Source organism: Aethalodelphis obliquidens, unplaced genomic scaffold, assembly GCF_003676395.1.
Source record: "Aethalodelphis obliquidens isolate GAN/ISIS:26980383/991018 unplaced genomic scaffold, ASM367639v1 scaffold28, whole genome shotgun sequence".
NCBI lineage: Eukaryota > Metazoa > Chordata > Mammalia > Artiodactyla > Delphinidae > Aethalodelphis > Aethalodelphis obliquidens.
Window position 1 is genome coordinate 22,884,332 of NW_020837972.1, and position 12,612 is coordinate 22,896,943.

At 58.3% G+C, this 12,612-nt stretch overlaps 1 protein-coding gene across 2 annotated transcripts in view; it reads left to right on the plus strand.

The window, feature by feature from the left end:
* ADGRD1 (adhesion G protein-coupled receptor D1) overlaps positions 1–12,612 on the plus strand; it is a 142,668-nt gene that overhangs the window by 110,877 nt on the left and 19,179 nt on the right. For both annotated transcript variants that reach the window (XM_027125156.1, XM_027125157.1), the window contains 4 exons: positions 1,435–1,538; positions 2,978–3,089; positions 5,622–5,775; positions 10,970–11,036. In XM_027125156.1, the coding sequence (XP_026980957.1) occupies positions 1,435–1,538; positions 2,978–3,089; positions 5,622–5,775; positions 10,970–11,036 (437 nt within the window). The remainder of the gene's footprint in view (positions 1–1,434; positions 1,539–2,977; positions 3,090–5,621; positions 5,776–10,969; positions 11,037–12,612) is intronic.

The following is a 12,612-nucleotide window of genomic DNA, read 5'->3' on the forward strand; positions in this document are numbered from 1 at the left end:
ATAGAGAGTGCAGCTTTCCCGAAACTTATCTAAAACCAGAAACATCATTTCACAGAAGAGCAGTGACAGCATCACTCAGGAATTAGTGTGAAGCAATACAGTGCAGGAAAGCGGCTCTAGGAGTATATTTCCATTTGCCTTCCTCAGATACATGATGGCTCAGAACACCGCTCGGCCTTTCTATCTGCAGATGGAGAACTTTAGGGTCCAGATCTTGGGATGTTGCCGAGAAGCCTGCTGCAGGAACGCACTGGTGGCCCCTCCTGTCTAGGAAGCTTGTTTTCCTGCACAGACAGGGGTTACCCATGAGGGCCCTCCCGCCCCCCTGTCCAGGGCTGCTGGGTCCAGGCTTCCACCTCCCCTGCCAGGGATTCAGCCAGGGACTGAAAGTGTTTCTTGACCCCTCATTACGTTATCAGTTCTCGGAAACCGACCGGTTGGCTCCCAGATTGTTCCCTGTGACCCACTTACGTTTCCTGGTGGGGCCTCCTGGGCCCCGCGTCCTGGACGACAGCCCTTTTCCGAACCTCAGAGTTGCCTCCTTTTGTTCCCAGTTAAGTCCCGGGGAACAGGGAAGAAGGCAGTTTACTGGAGGCCGAGGTCCCCGGCGTCCTGGCCAAGGCTGCAGGGACCCTGAGGTCTGGCGCCGGCGCCAGTGCAGAGCGAGCTCCAGGCTGGGTCTTCAATGCTGCGGGGGAGCAGGAACCGGCAGCGACCCCTGAGGGAAGCTGCGCTCCTGGGCGTGTGGCTTAGGGAGCCCGGGGTTTCTTGGATCCCAGGGTCAGATGTACATGACCTCAGAGGCCACAGCTCCTGGAGTCCTGGGTTGTGCTGCTAGGTGAGCTGTGGTTTCTGTCACCGTCCTTTGTGGCTTTGCATCCACTGGACTTACCGCGTATGTTTATGCTCTACTGGGCATCAGGGATACCAGCAGAACCCTTACATTGCGCTGAGCACTTCACATATGAAAATTCACTCCTAGGTCGTCAGCTGGGACTTGCACCGGGGCCTGTGGGTCAGGCTCTTAAGAGAACCCTGCATACGGGCGCAGAGGCTCGGGGCGGGTGGGCGGCCTGCGCGGGGAGCAGTGGGGGAAGGGAGGTGATGCGGTAGCAGCGCAGGGGCTGGAGGGATGTGAGTGATGGGTGGAGCCATTTGGAGCGTCTGAAACGCGCAGAACCAAGGGCCAACACCAAAGGACTGGCCCTCTGGGTGGCAACACCAGGGCGTCAGGGGGAGAGGCAGGCACTGGCGGTCACCACCAAGCCCGGACGGTCTAGTGGCTGCCTCGTGCTCAGCTTTGCATTAGCCCTGGGACCCCTTCCAGCCTGAAGCCCCGCGATCAGGCTCGGGCCACATTAACCACAGGGCCAGTCCCCCTCTAGGGCCCGGACCCCGCGGCGGCTGACTGCCTCCGCTCTGCTTCCCGCACAGCTCACGCGCGGACACCAGGTGGCGCTCTCGTCCGTCAGCTACATCGGCTGCTCGCTGTCCGTGCTCTGCCTGACCATCACGCTCGTCACCTTCGCCGTGCTATCGTGAGTCACCTTCTGCTGTCCCCCGGGTCTCCCAAGAGGTTGGGCAGCTTTGTGCAAATGTCAGTGCCACCCCTGCCCACTTCGATTTCCCTTCTGGCACTTGTACTCGGGAGGCGGCAAATGCCGGCCCCTATGTAGAGTCTGCACACGGTGTGTGACAGCTGGACGGCTGGTCCTCGATTACCTTTTGTTTTGAAATCTGGGGCGCAGGGAGGGGGCTCTGGGCGCTGGGAAAGAGAGAGGGGAGAGGAGGTGCCGTGGAATTGGAGGGCACCCGGCTTCAGCTAACCTGGAAGGCTCTGGAAAGGCCCCCAGCCCACAAGGCTTTCTGTCCTCTGGCCAGGGGAGAGCCAGAACTGAGGACCCCCCAAATGATATCAAAACAGCCGGCTTTGTGGGGCTGGGCTGCAGGAGGCCCCGGGGTGGGAACAGGGCTCCCTGCCGGCTGAAGCCACGTCTGGTCAGAGATTGAGGGCACCCTGCAGCCCCCCAAGTAGAGGCCGGCAGCTCAGTCCATCCGTGGCCCTTTCTGAACTGGGACAGAAAACTAAGATGAGAGCCGTGGGTCTGGACGGACAGCTGACTGAGCGCTGCTCGCACACTCCCCTCCGAGCTGCTGGGCCTCAGAGGAGGGCGTTCTCCCCACACCTGGATGGGCCCGCTCTCCGGGGACGCGCGGGAGTTTATCTGCCCCTCTTCCTCCACTCCTGGGGTTCCTCCTGGGGGTTCCCAGGTTTGGTTGGCCCGGGGCTGAGGCTGTCAGCTTCCCCGGCTCCCCCATCCCCGCTGCTGCCCACCCGGGACCTGGGCGCCCTGGGGGGTGGGGGCAGGGGTACACCCTGGACACAGGAGCTTCTGGAGGGATCCGAGACAGGTGAGAGGAGACCGGCGCGGGTTTGGAGGGACCCCAGCCTACGCTCAGGACGTTCCTCGTTCCCCAGCTATTTGCTCAGCAAGCCAGCCCCACGCACGCGTAGTCAGCTCTGAGGACGCAGCTGCGCCCGAGACAGATAAAAACACACCTGGCTGCTGGGGTGGGGGGCAGACAGCGAGTGAGGACGCACAGGCTGGAGACACGTCTTCACAGCCGTCCGAGCCCTGAGAGCAGTTCAGAGAGGAAGCGGGGCTCCTTCAGGCTCGGGAAGTTCTCTCTAACGGGAGACCTGGGAAGGGACTTCACTGCAGAGGAACGGCTGGTGCAAAGGCCCCGAGGCGGGAGCGGGCTGGGGGTCTTGGAGAGCCTCCAGGAAAAGGGGGTCTGTGAGCAGGGGAAGGGACGAGCTGAGTCAGGCAAGGATCAGGCCCTGCAGGGCCTGTGGAAGGAGCTGCGTCGTTTCCAAGGGTAACGGGGAGCCATCGAGGGTTCACAGCCGGGAGTGGCAGCATCTGGGCTTATCAAGCCCTCCCTGGTGGCCTCACCCCTACCTCTCTGCCCCCAGCTCAGTCAGCACCATCCGGAACCAGCGCTACCACATCCACGCCAACCTGTCCTGCGCCATCCTGGTGGCCCAGGTCGTGTTGCTCATCAGCTTCCACTTCGAGCCGGGCACGGTGAGTGGCCCCCTTGGTCCTGCTGGGCCCACAGCCAGCCTCCCTCCCATCCCCTCCTCCCCCGAACGTCGTCAGGGGTGGTACCTTCTCCTGCTGGCTTCAGTTCAGAATTCAGACCACCGGACAGCCAGGCTCTGTTTCCTCCGGGAGAGACAGGGAAGATGACAGGTACGAGTGGCTTCCCCGCTCAGCATCAGTCTCGGTAATGCCCACACTTACGGCCCTGACCGCGTGCCGGGCGCCGTGCTGAGGGCTTACGTAGATCCACTCCGTCAATCCTCGTCACAAGCCCACGAGGTGATGCCGTGGTAACCCGCCTGCTATAGATGCCAGGTTGAGGCACGAGGGAGTTACAGCCACTCACCCAGGGTGGCCTGGTGAGCACTGACTGGGTGCTGACCTCGTGCGGTCTTGCTGCGGACACCGCCCTCTATTGCTGCTCTGACCATACACACAGCCGCACCCCCTCTGCCTGCCAAGGGCCGGCGCTCTCTGCAAAGGGTCTGTGAAGACCCAGACCCACCTTTTCTCTGCCCTTTGTATCAGGCTGGGGGTTCTCCGGGGGCCTAGGAAGTCTTAGATCTCACAGAAAGTGAAATGCTGAGACCAGATTGACCCAGGCTTGGGTGACGTGGGTTGTAAACCTGGTTGAAGGGAAGAAGAAGCAGAGATGTGCTCGCGCTACACCAGGAAGGAAGGGGAACCAAGCAGTGTAAGTCAGTTGTCCTGGGGCGCGATCACGATTGGCTAATGGAAGATGAATTCTTTATCCCATGAAGTGAGGGTCAGCAGGGCGTCTTGTCCTCCCTGCCCAGCAGGGTCCTCAGCCCACCTGCCCGTCCTGGGGCTGCTGCCTAAGGAGAGATCCGCCCTCCTCTGCTCACAGGTTTGGGGGTTCAGCGAAGCATCTAAGAAGTTCCTGGCTGTGCCGTGGACAGATGAGGCCTCTGCACCAGCCTCATTCTCTCCTACTGGATGCTTTTCAAGCTCCACTGTGGATCATCACACGGGGTTTTCTTAAAATACAGATTTGGGTTCAGCTGGAATTCCTGTTTCCATCAGGTTTTCAGGTTACGCTGAGGCTGCCTGTCCAAGCCACACCGTGAGGAGTGAGCCCCACCTGTGTGATGGCAGCAGGAGGGAAAGCGGTCCAGGCGCCCATCATGCAGATGGCGACCCCAGGGACCGGGGGAATCTCCTGTGTGTCTAAAATCCCAGGCAGGGCTCTCAGTGATCCGTCCATTGGATCACCTCTGTGGCAGACAGGACAGGTGACTGTGGTGGCCAGTCTCTGTGTGGGGAGGGGCCGCTCCCCACATGAAAGGGGCAGCTGGTCCTAGAAGATGCAGGGCCACCGGTGCTGGGACTACAGAAATAACAGACGTGTCCCATATTTGTATGTAACTTTAACAGAGCCTAACGACCAGAAGTGCGGCATTTCAGTAACTTGTTCCTTTTTGGTTTTTCCTGAGAATCCACTGATCAGGGGGCCTGGGGAGGACAGGACGCGGAGCCCCTATAGAGATGGTTGTTCTCGGTTTTCATGTTTGTTTTCTCCCCCAGTCTCCTGGTTCCCTGGCCCTTGTATCCGAGCTTAGGGATGGGTGGCGGGGGACTCACAGCGTGGGTGGGGGGATGTCTGATTGAGGCTCCGGGGGAATCTGAGCCCACATGGCTGAGCTTGGAGTTGTGGCCAAGACACTAGGAGCAAAAAGGGGGACCAGCAGACCGCTGCCGCCCTGGACAGGGGAGAGGAGCGCGCAGTGCTGAGCAGGCCCTGCCCCTGCCTGCTTGTCACACACAAGGCAGGGGGGCCTTCTGGGTATCAGTGCCCCGAGCAGCCAGAGGGAACAGACATTACAGGTAGTTTGTGCACCTCTGTCCATTACACCTGCTGAGAGTAAAGCCCAGTGAAGCGGCCGTGTCGCTCAGGCCTTTCGGCTCCAGGTAGGTAACCAACACCTTGAAACGGAGAACTGAAAATTCCTGAGTCGAGAGGTTTCAGCCACGTCACACGCTGCTCTCTCTCTGCCCCTCAACTCCCTTCCCCTCACGCCCTCCACTCTGCACGCCTCGCCTCCGGGCCGGAGTGGCTTCCACAGCTCCGGGCTCCTGTCCTTGGGTCCTTGCGTCCAAAGGAAGGAGGGAAACCTGCTCACCGGCGCCTCCGCCCACCCCAGAACCCACGCCCGCCCGGCAACCCGGCCGGTCACGTGCCCACCCCTGAGCCAATCCTGCTGCAGGGACGGGGATGTTTACGCTGATTGGCCGGACCGAGTCCCTGCCCTCTCATGAACCAATCACTGTACCCGGGAGGGGGTGTGGTGCAGTGATTGGCTACTGCCTGAGTCACGTGCCCCACTCAAATCACTCAGCTGGGAAAGGCAAGACGCGACTCCCCAGGAAGGAAGTGAGGCCACGTGTTTAGAAGGCGCTCCCCAGAAAATGGGTGCAGGGAGGTTGGGACAACAGCACCCACCCACTGCTCACACCCGAGAGAGCTTACCCTCCCTGCCGTTGCTTTGCTCCTAGGCCCCGTGCCAGGTGCTGGCCGTGCTCCTGCACTACCTCTTCCTGAGCGTCTTTGCGTGGATGCTGGTGGAAGGGCTGCATCTCTACAGCATGGTGATCAAGGTCTTTGGATCAGAGGACAGCAAACACCGCTACTACTATGGGATAGGATGGGGTAGGTGGGGATGGGATGGGGCAGCTGGGGCAGAGGTGGGTTGTGATTTCATCTTCATGTGAAACGCCTCTAGGAGGCCAGGTGCTCTTCGGGTTGAACTTCCCCTCACTGTTTTTCAGAAAAGTCAGTTTCCGTGGGGAGTGCTTTGGATTTCTCTGTTCTAATGGTCGGCTTCCCTCCTCCCTGGGAAGAATCCCAGAGGCACTGCTCTGGAGCCGGTGCGGGGACAGTGGCCTGCTTCTCTCGGATTGACACCCCGGCTTTAATGCAGGGCATCAGGCACGGAGGTGGCCTCTAGTCTCACAGTGTATGGGTGCCCTGGGGCGAGGGCAGTCAGGGCCCTGTATTCTCAGCCAGCCACGCCTGGGATGGACCCTGTACACTAGGGCTTGTGGTTGGAGGGAGGAAAGGAATTCTGATCTCTCGGTCGCTCTTGCCTGGAATAGAGTTTCTGCCCCGTGGTCCTGGGGAGAATGAGAAGTGCAGGCAGCCTGCCCCAGGGAGATATTGTGGCTCTCGACTGGGTCCCGGGGGAGGGAGCCTGTCTTGTTGGCCACAGCTGCCTGGAGCGGAGCAGGTTGTAGCCCAGGTGTCCCAGCGTGTCAGGTTTACCCAGACTTAGTAGGTTTTCTTGAATAAATTTTTCTTAATTTGCTGCATGCCCTTAAGAAAATTTATAGAGACTCTAAGTGGTTGTGTTGTTTTAAAGCTAACTTGCGCGAGTTATGGTGGTCCTTCAACCTGGGAGTCACCTCCTCAGTGGCTTGACTTTAACTTCCTTCTTGCCCATCGTGAGGAGCCCCAGGGCACAGGAGACCCTGCTTCCCGACAGAGTAATTGACGCCTGGCATTCTTGCATCTGCCGTAAAGCATTAATGCAGCATAAGGGACCTGCTACTCCTTTCTAGTTTTCTTGCGATAGATTTAATTTTCATGGTCCTCATGGCGCAGGGAACATACAAACATTTTACTTTGTGCTTTGAGCTCCTAGCGTAGTTCATTGGGGGGACGTAGTGGAGGTAAGTTATGTGCCCCTCCTGGCTTTCCTGCGGGCCTGGAGAGGCTCACCGGGGCCCACGTGGAGAGAGGAGACACAGCAGCCGCCTCCCAACTGGTGTGGCCTCGCAGGGAACTCCCGGTGCTTGCCGGTGATGCCCTGCGGGACCAGTGACGCCCTGCGTCCCGCCTGTGGGCAGACTGGCCGTCCTGCCGCGCGTCTCCGCACCTGGATGCCTGTGCTCGGCTGGGCTCCTCACAGCAGCAGGAATGTCCTCTCCTCTCCAGTTCCTTCCTGGTGAGCCCAACTCAGGCATGACCTTCTCCTTCCGTTCTGCCGCGACTCCTTGACAGAGGAGGGTCGCTCCTGCCTCCGGCTTCTGACTTCATTGAGTAAAAGGTTTACAGGACAAGTGACCAACCACCTGTAACGGCTGGTTTCTTTACGGGAACGGTCAAATAGCTTAGAGATATGTGCGCGCACACACACGCACACACCCCGTAGCCACAGCAGGGACAGTTGAAATGAATGAAAAGTGTGGAGTTGGTCTCTGCTGTGACAGGAGTCGGGTATGTTGGTTCAAGATGGAGGTGTGGGTCATAACCAATCCAGCCCTGAAGGATCTCTTCTTTGGTCTGCACAGCATTGGAGGAAAAAAAATGAATGATTTGCCAACACTTAAAAATGGAGAGATTTTGCATAAAATTATAGAGTTCTTTTGAAAGGTGAGGTGATCTGGGAACCCTGAGCTTCCGTTCCTACTTGACAGCATTGGCTGCGACTGTATGGTTTCTGATACCAGCGCCTCCCCTGTGGGTGTCTGAGTGTGCAGCCTCTGTCAGACGCTCCCTGCAAATGGAGCGCCGGGCTGGGTTCCAGCAGGGCTCTGTCTCCACGTGAGCGTCCCCTTAACTGATTTCCTCACGGCTCTGAACTGCGTCCTTCCTTCTCATTGGGTTCGACTTGGCTGTGGGCCTAAGTACAGACAGTCTGCAGGCGGCTGGCCTCTCTCTACCTGCAGTTATGAATTAAGAGGGAGCTGGAGGCTGACCCAGGGCCCGGGGGGGGGGGCGGTCACCCTGCAGGGAGGGTCCCCCAGAGAGAGGCCACTTCCCTGGAGATTTTCACCGTGCTCTTACCCTGACCTTCAAACGGTATCATGTTTTGAAACTCAAGGACTATGTTTTTGGCTGAGTTGGGATTGGAGGTGTCAGATTTAACAACATACTTGCAGTTTAGCTGTACGTCAGGTCCTGTGCTTGAACTTGAAAGGTGAGTGTAATGTAATCTCTGTCCTCAAGGGGTCCATGTGGGAACGGGGAGAGCAGGTGAGTGAGAAAACAGTTGAGCCTTTACACGTCGGTGCAGTAGACATGAATCTCTGACCACAAACAGCAGACGCGACTCTCTGACCACAAACTCAGAAGCGAAAGAAATAATCATAAACTCAGAAGCGAAGGAAATACAGCTTGCTCTATTTTTCTCTGTTACGACTTCATTTCTTTTGTGAGCGCCCACTCATCTGAGGGTGAAAACGTCATCAGAGCTCATTCTGGACTCCGCCTTTCTCTGAAGTTGCGCTGATGTCCCAGGGAGGTGACACAGTGCCGAGACCCTGGGACGTGCGTCAGTCAGGGCAGGCTAGGTTATGCTGCTATGACAAGCAGCCTCCAGCTCACGTGGGGTGGAAACAGTAGCACTTATCTCCTGATCACACTGCGTGTCCTCAGCGGGCCGGTGGCAGTGGGAGGGGCTGTGCTCGGGACAGTCCCTCAGGAGCCCGGGGTGATGGAGAAGTTGCTGCCTGGAGCCACTGCTGGATGCTGTGAGAGAGAAGACGACCTGGGTAGATGTCACCCGGGAAATCAATACTTAGCCGAGAGAGGCATGGGTCAATTCTGTCCACAGCTCACTGCCCAGAAGGAGCCGACAGCTCAACAGCCCCAGGGTGCAGAAGTACCAGCCACCGCGTGCCCAGAACGAGGCATCCGGATGTGGCGCGGCAACCCCTGCCGGAGGCCGGACCACTTGTCTCCCAGCGCTGTCATCTCTCCGCCCCTTCTCTGTCGAGGCATCCGCGCCCCTGGGTTAATATTTCACAGCAATCCTCCTTATGGCTGCCCCTCACATCGCCCCTCCCTCCTTCCCTGGATCCTAGGGGCAGCAGCCAGGGAGGCACCAGTGTGGTCCCTCTGAAAGGTCACCACGTTCCAAAGGGAGCGCTTCTTGAGCGCCACAGAGTCACCGTCCGTAGGACAGGACCAGAGGACCCCCAACTGCGGAAGCACGTCAAGCGTCTGCATGGGTTATGGGGTGTGAATTTCAGATGATAGCAACAGTGGAAGAGGCATCAGAGCTAGTTAATAAGAGTGGAGATCATTAAACAGAGACGGGCTTCATACATCAGCGCGTCCTTCATCACATCCGTGGCCGCAGCGCGTGTGATCCTCACCACAGCCTGATGGGACGTGCTGTCATCTCCGTTTCCAGAGTGAGAACGTGGCAGCCCAGAGAGGCTCAGCTGGTTCCCTGAGGCTGCACAGCTCTTCTGGGGGATCCTGGGAATAGAATGCGGTGCTGCGGCTCCTGCAGCGCGTTTCAGAGAAAGCAGAGGGTAGGGCCCACCTTCTTCTCAGACCCTTCCATCACTGCCCTGTGGCCTGTCCTCTGAGTGTCAGTGTTGCTTTGGGGATCGTAGGAGAAACGTGTCAGTTGTGCAGGCAGAAAAAGAATCTTCACCTCCTCCGTTTAACTTTGGGCAGCAAAGGGATGCCAGCCCCTGACTTGGGCCCCTGCCGTGGCCACGATCCGGGGAGGGAGATGTGGTGTTGACTCAAAGTGAAGCCTCAACCACTGAGTTTGAAAATCCGTCCTTCCAGGCACCTCGGGTTCTTACTGCACCTTCCACGACACCCGCGGACGGGGCCCTGGGGACTCTGCAGGGTCCCGTGTGCACCTGCTGGGCTGTCCTGTGGACCCAGAGCTCACACGGTGCCCACTCCTCCCACACCCCAAGGCTTGAGCTTCCTTGGGAAGATGGGACGGGGGGGAGTCGGTGTGCAATGTCCCCAGGGCCCCTCACCATCTCAGGGTCCATGTGATCCTCCCAAGAGAGCCAGATAGCGGGGTTCCCTGCAACATCTGAGGAAACCGAGGCCCCAAGCGAGTGGGCGGCAGGTGCGGGCCGGATCCTCGGCGTCCCCCTTGTCTCCTGTGACTCTGAGTCCATCAGGGCAGGAGGCCGCAGCCAGAGGCTCCGACATCGAGAAACGCTCTGGCTTCCATGAGGTCATGCACGTGGGTAGAAAACCCGAGTGTGATGGCGGGTCAGCAGCGAGAGGTGCGTCCCCTCCTGGCCCCTGGCCTGTCCACCTCTCCCCAGAGGCTGCTCGCTGGTCTCCTTTGAGGGCCGGGCGACTGTCTTGTCCAGATGTCCTGTGATGTGGTCAGACTATTTTGACATCAAGACAAAGTGTTTCAGAGACAGGACCGCTCTCCAGAGACTCCTTTTCAAGGAGATCATTTAACGCTGACCCTCAGAGGGCCGGTGTGGAGCTGACCCAGCCACCAGGGGTCGCAGGAGGGCTGAGGCCTTGAGGCGCCCAGGCCTGGAGCCCCGAGCAGGCTTCCCTCTGGGTCCTGGAGCAGATCTCCCACGGGCTGGGCAGGCTCGGCCAGAGGGGCACAGGAGCCGCCTGTTCTAATGTATCTTCCCCTGCCCCCTTTTATCCTAGCCATCTGCAAAATGCAGGGTCCTGGTCAGGAGCCCTTTCTCCTGACCACCCTCTGGAGGGGAGGGTCAGTGGGTGGAAGGGACCCTTTACTGTCTCTTCTTCCCCCTTCCTTCCGTGCAGGAGAGCAGAGGGAGAGGCTGTGCTCAGGGCGCTGATCGGACAGAGGCCTGGGCATGCCGCTTCCCCAGCAGCCGGGAGGGCGTTGTTTTCAGATACAGAATCAGATTCATAACAGATCTGCCCTAAAATGCATGTGTGTGTGTGTGTGTGTGTGTGTGCGCGCGCACGCGTTAGTTGTCTCTTTGTTTAGACTCTCAATTCCTGGAGCCTAGGGGCTGTTCTGTGTCCTCAACACTTAGCGCACGTTTCTTTGTACACGTCAGGTATAAATGAATAAATGAATGAACGTGTCCGAGGAGACTGGAGCAAAGCTAATAAAGTTTCCTGCTCTCACTTTCTGCAGGTTTTCCTCTTCTGATCTGTATCATTTCAATAGTCTTTGCCATGGACAGTTACGGAACAAGTAAGAAGTAAGTGAAGGGGTGATCCCTGTGTGGGCAGGACTCCCGTGGGGAGGGGCACGGTGTGGGTCCCCATGGCTCCTTGTCTTGCTGTGTTCTTCTCGGGAGGGGTCTGTCCAAGGCTGGTATCCTCCGGCCCTGGCAGTAAAAAAGGCCTGATAGAGTTAAAAACACCCCCGGCGGTGCTCTGGGCTTCGTCCCACCTTGGAACTAGCATCGAGGGGGTCAGAGTGCCTCCTGCACTGGGTGGTCCCGATAAGTCTCTGATGGGAGCTTTTCATCCACGTGGCTGTCCTGGACGCACAGCCTGGTCGCCTGTGGAGCCCTGTTTTGTGCTGACCCTTTCTTGGGGTGGTCAGCAAGTGCCTCGTACATTAGAAGTCCCATTAAATTACAGCCGAGTGAATACGGGACTGTGTGAATAAGTGTAGTCTGATGTGCACCCGCAAGGGGGCGCTCTCATCGCTGGGGCAGCAGCAGACGGGACTGTGTACGTGCCAGACCTCGTGCCGCTATTTTGAAACTGCAGCTGGTGGGTCCCTAGTTGAATCAGGAAGAGGCTGGGTTGGGACTGTGCAACCAGGTCAGGTGTTCACCTTCCAGAAATTTGAATTCCTTTCCTCCCAAAGAGAAAAAGGCTTTAGCTCACCTGTCTTCAGGGAGCTGCCCCTCTCGTCAGCCAAGCTGAAGACCACTGAGTGACGATGCCATGGAGAGCTTTCAAGAGGAGAGAGAGGGAGTTCAACACTGTCCCGGCTTCAGCCTGAGAGAGTTTCTCAGCTGAGTTGCTAAACTGGGAGGAATCTGGCTTTTTCTGCTTTAGGGCAACAATTTCCTGAAGATGAAGCACTTAAGGAAGGCGCTCTCTGAGTCCATACTGAAGTAAGAACGATTAAACATCCATTGTTCTGGCCTGTTCCTTGCAAGCCTGTGTGTATCCGAAGCCAAGGCACTAATTAAAAGAAGAAACATCTCCTCAGACACATCTCAGTGGCACTTGTTCCGTGTCTTTCCATCTGGGAGCGCAGATGCTGGGCCGCCCACCGTGCGTCTCAGCTCCACGGTCTGTTTCTGATGTCAGCCTCTCACCCACTCATGTGCCCGAGAGCGAGGCAGCCCCAGCAAAGGTCCCGAGGCTCACTGAGTGTCTGGGGAGGGCCGGGGATCTGAAGGTCCTCACCCACTTAACCTTCTGCACGAAAATGGTGGAAAGCACAGGCTTCCGCTTGCAGAATCCCCACCCTCCCAGGGAGCCTGGGTTGGAGCTGCCCCTTTGCAGAGGGACCACCAGACTCGACATGTGTTTCCATGTTAAGTGCCGTGTCCTCAGACGGGAGGCTCTTTTCTCCAGGCTCTGGGTTCCAGACGGGAACGAGCCTCTTGCAGGCGCTGTCACCTGTCTGGGGCATTTCGTGTCTCCTGGTCCAGGAGATCTCGGGGGAGGACGCGGGCAGCAAGGCAGGGTGCAGGCATAGACTCGGGTCCCCGAACGTCCCTGGGCCTCAGCTTCCTCCTCTGCAGGGTGGGGTCATCACAGTGCCTGCCTCAGGGGCGCCGTGGGGTTACGGGGGGCGGTGCTGTGCTG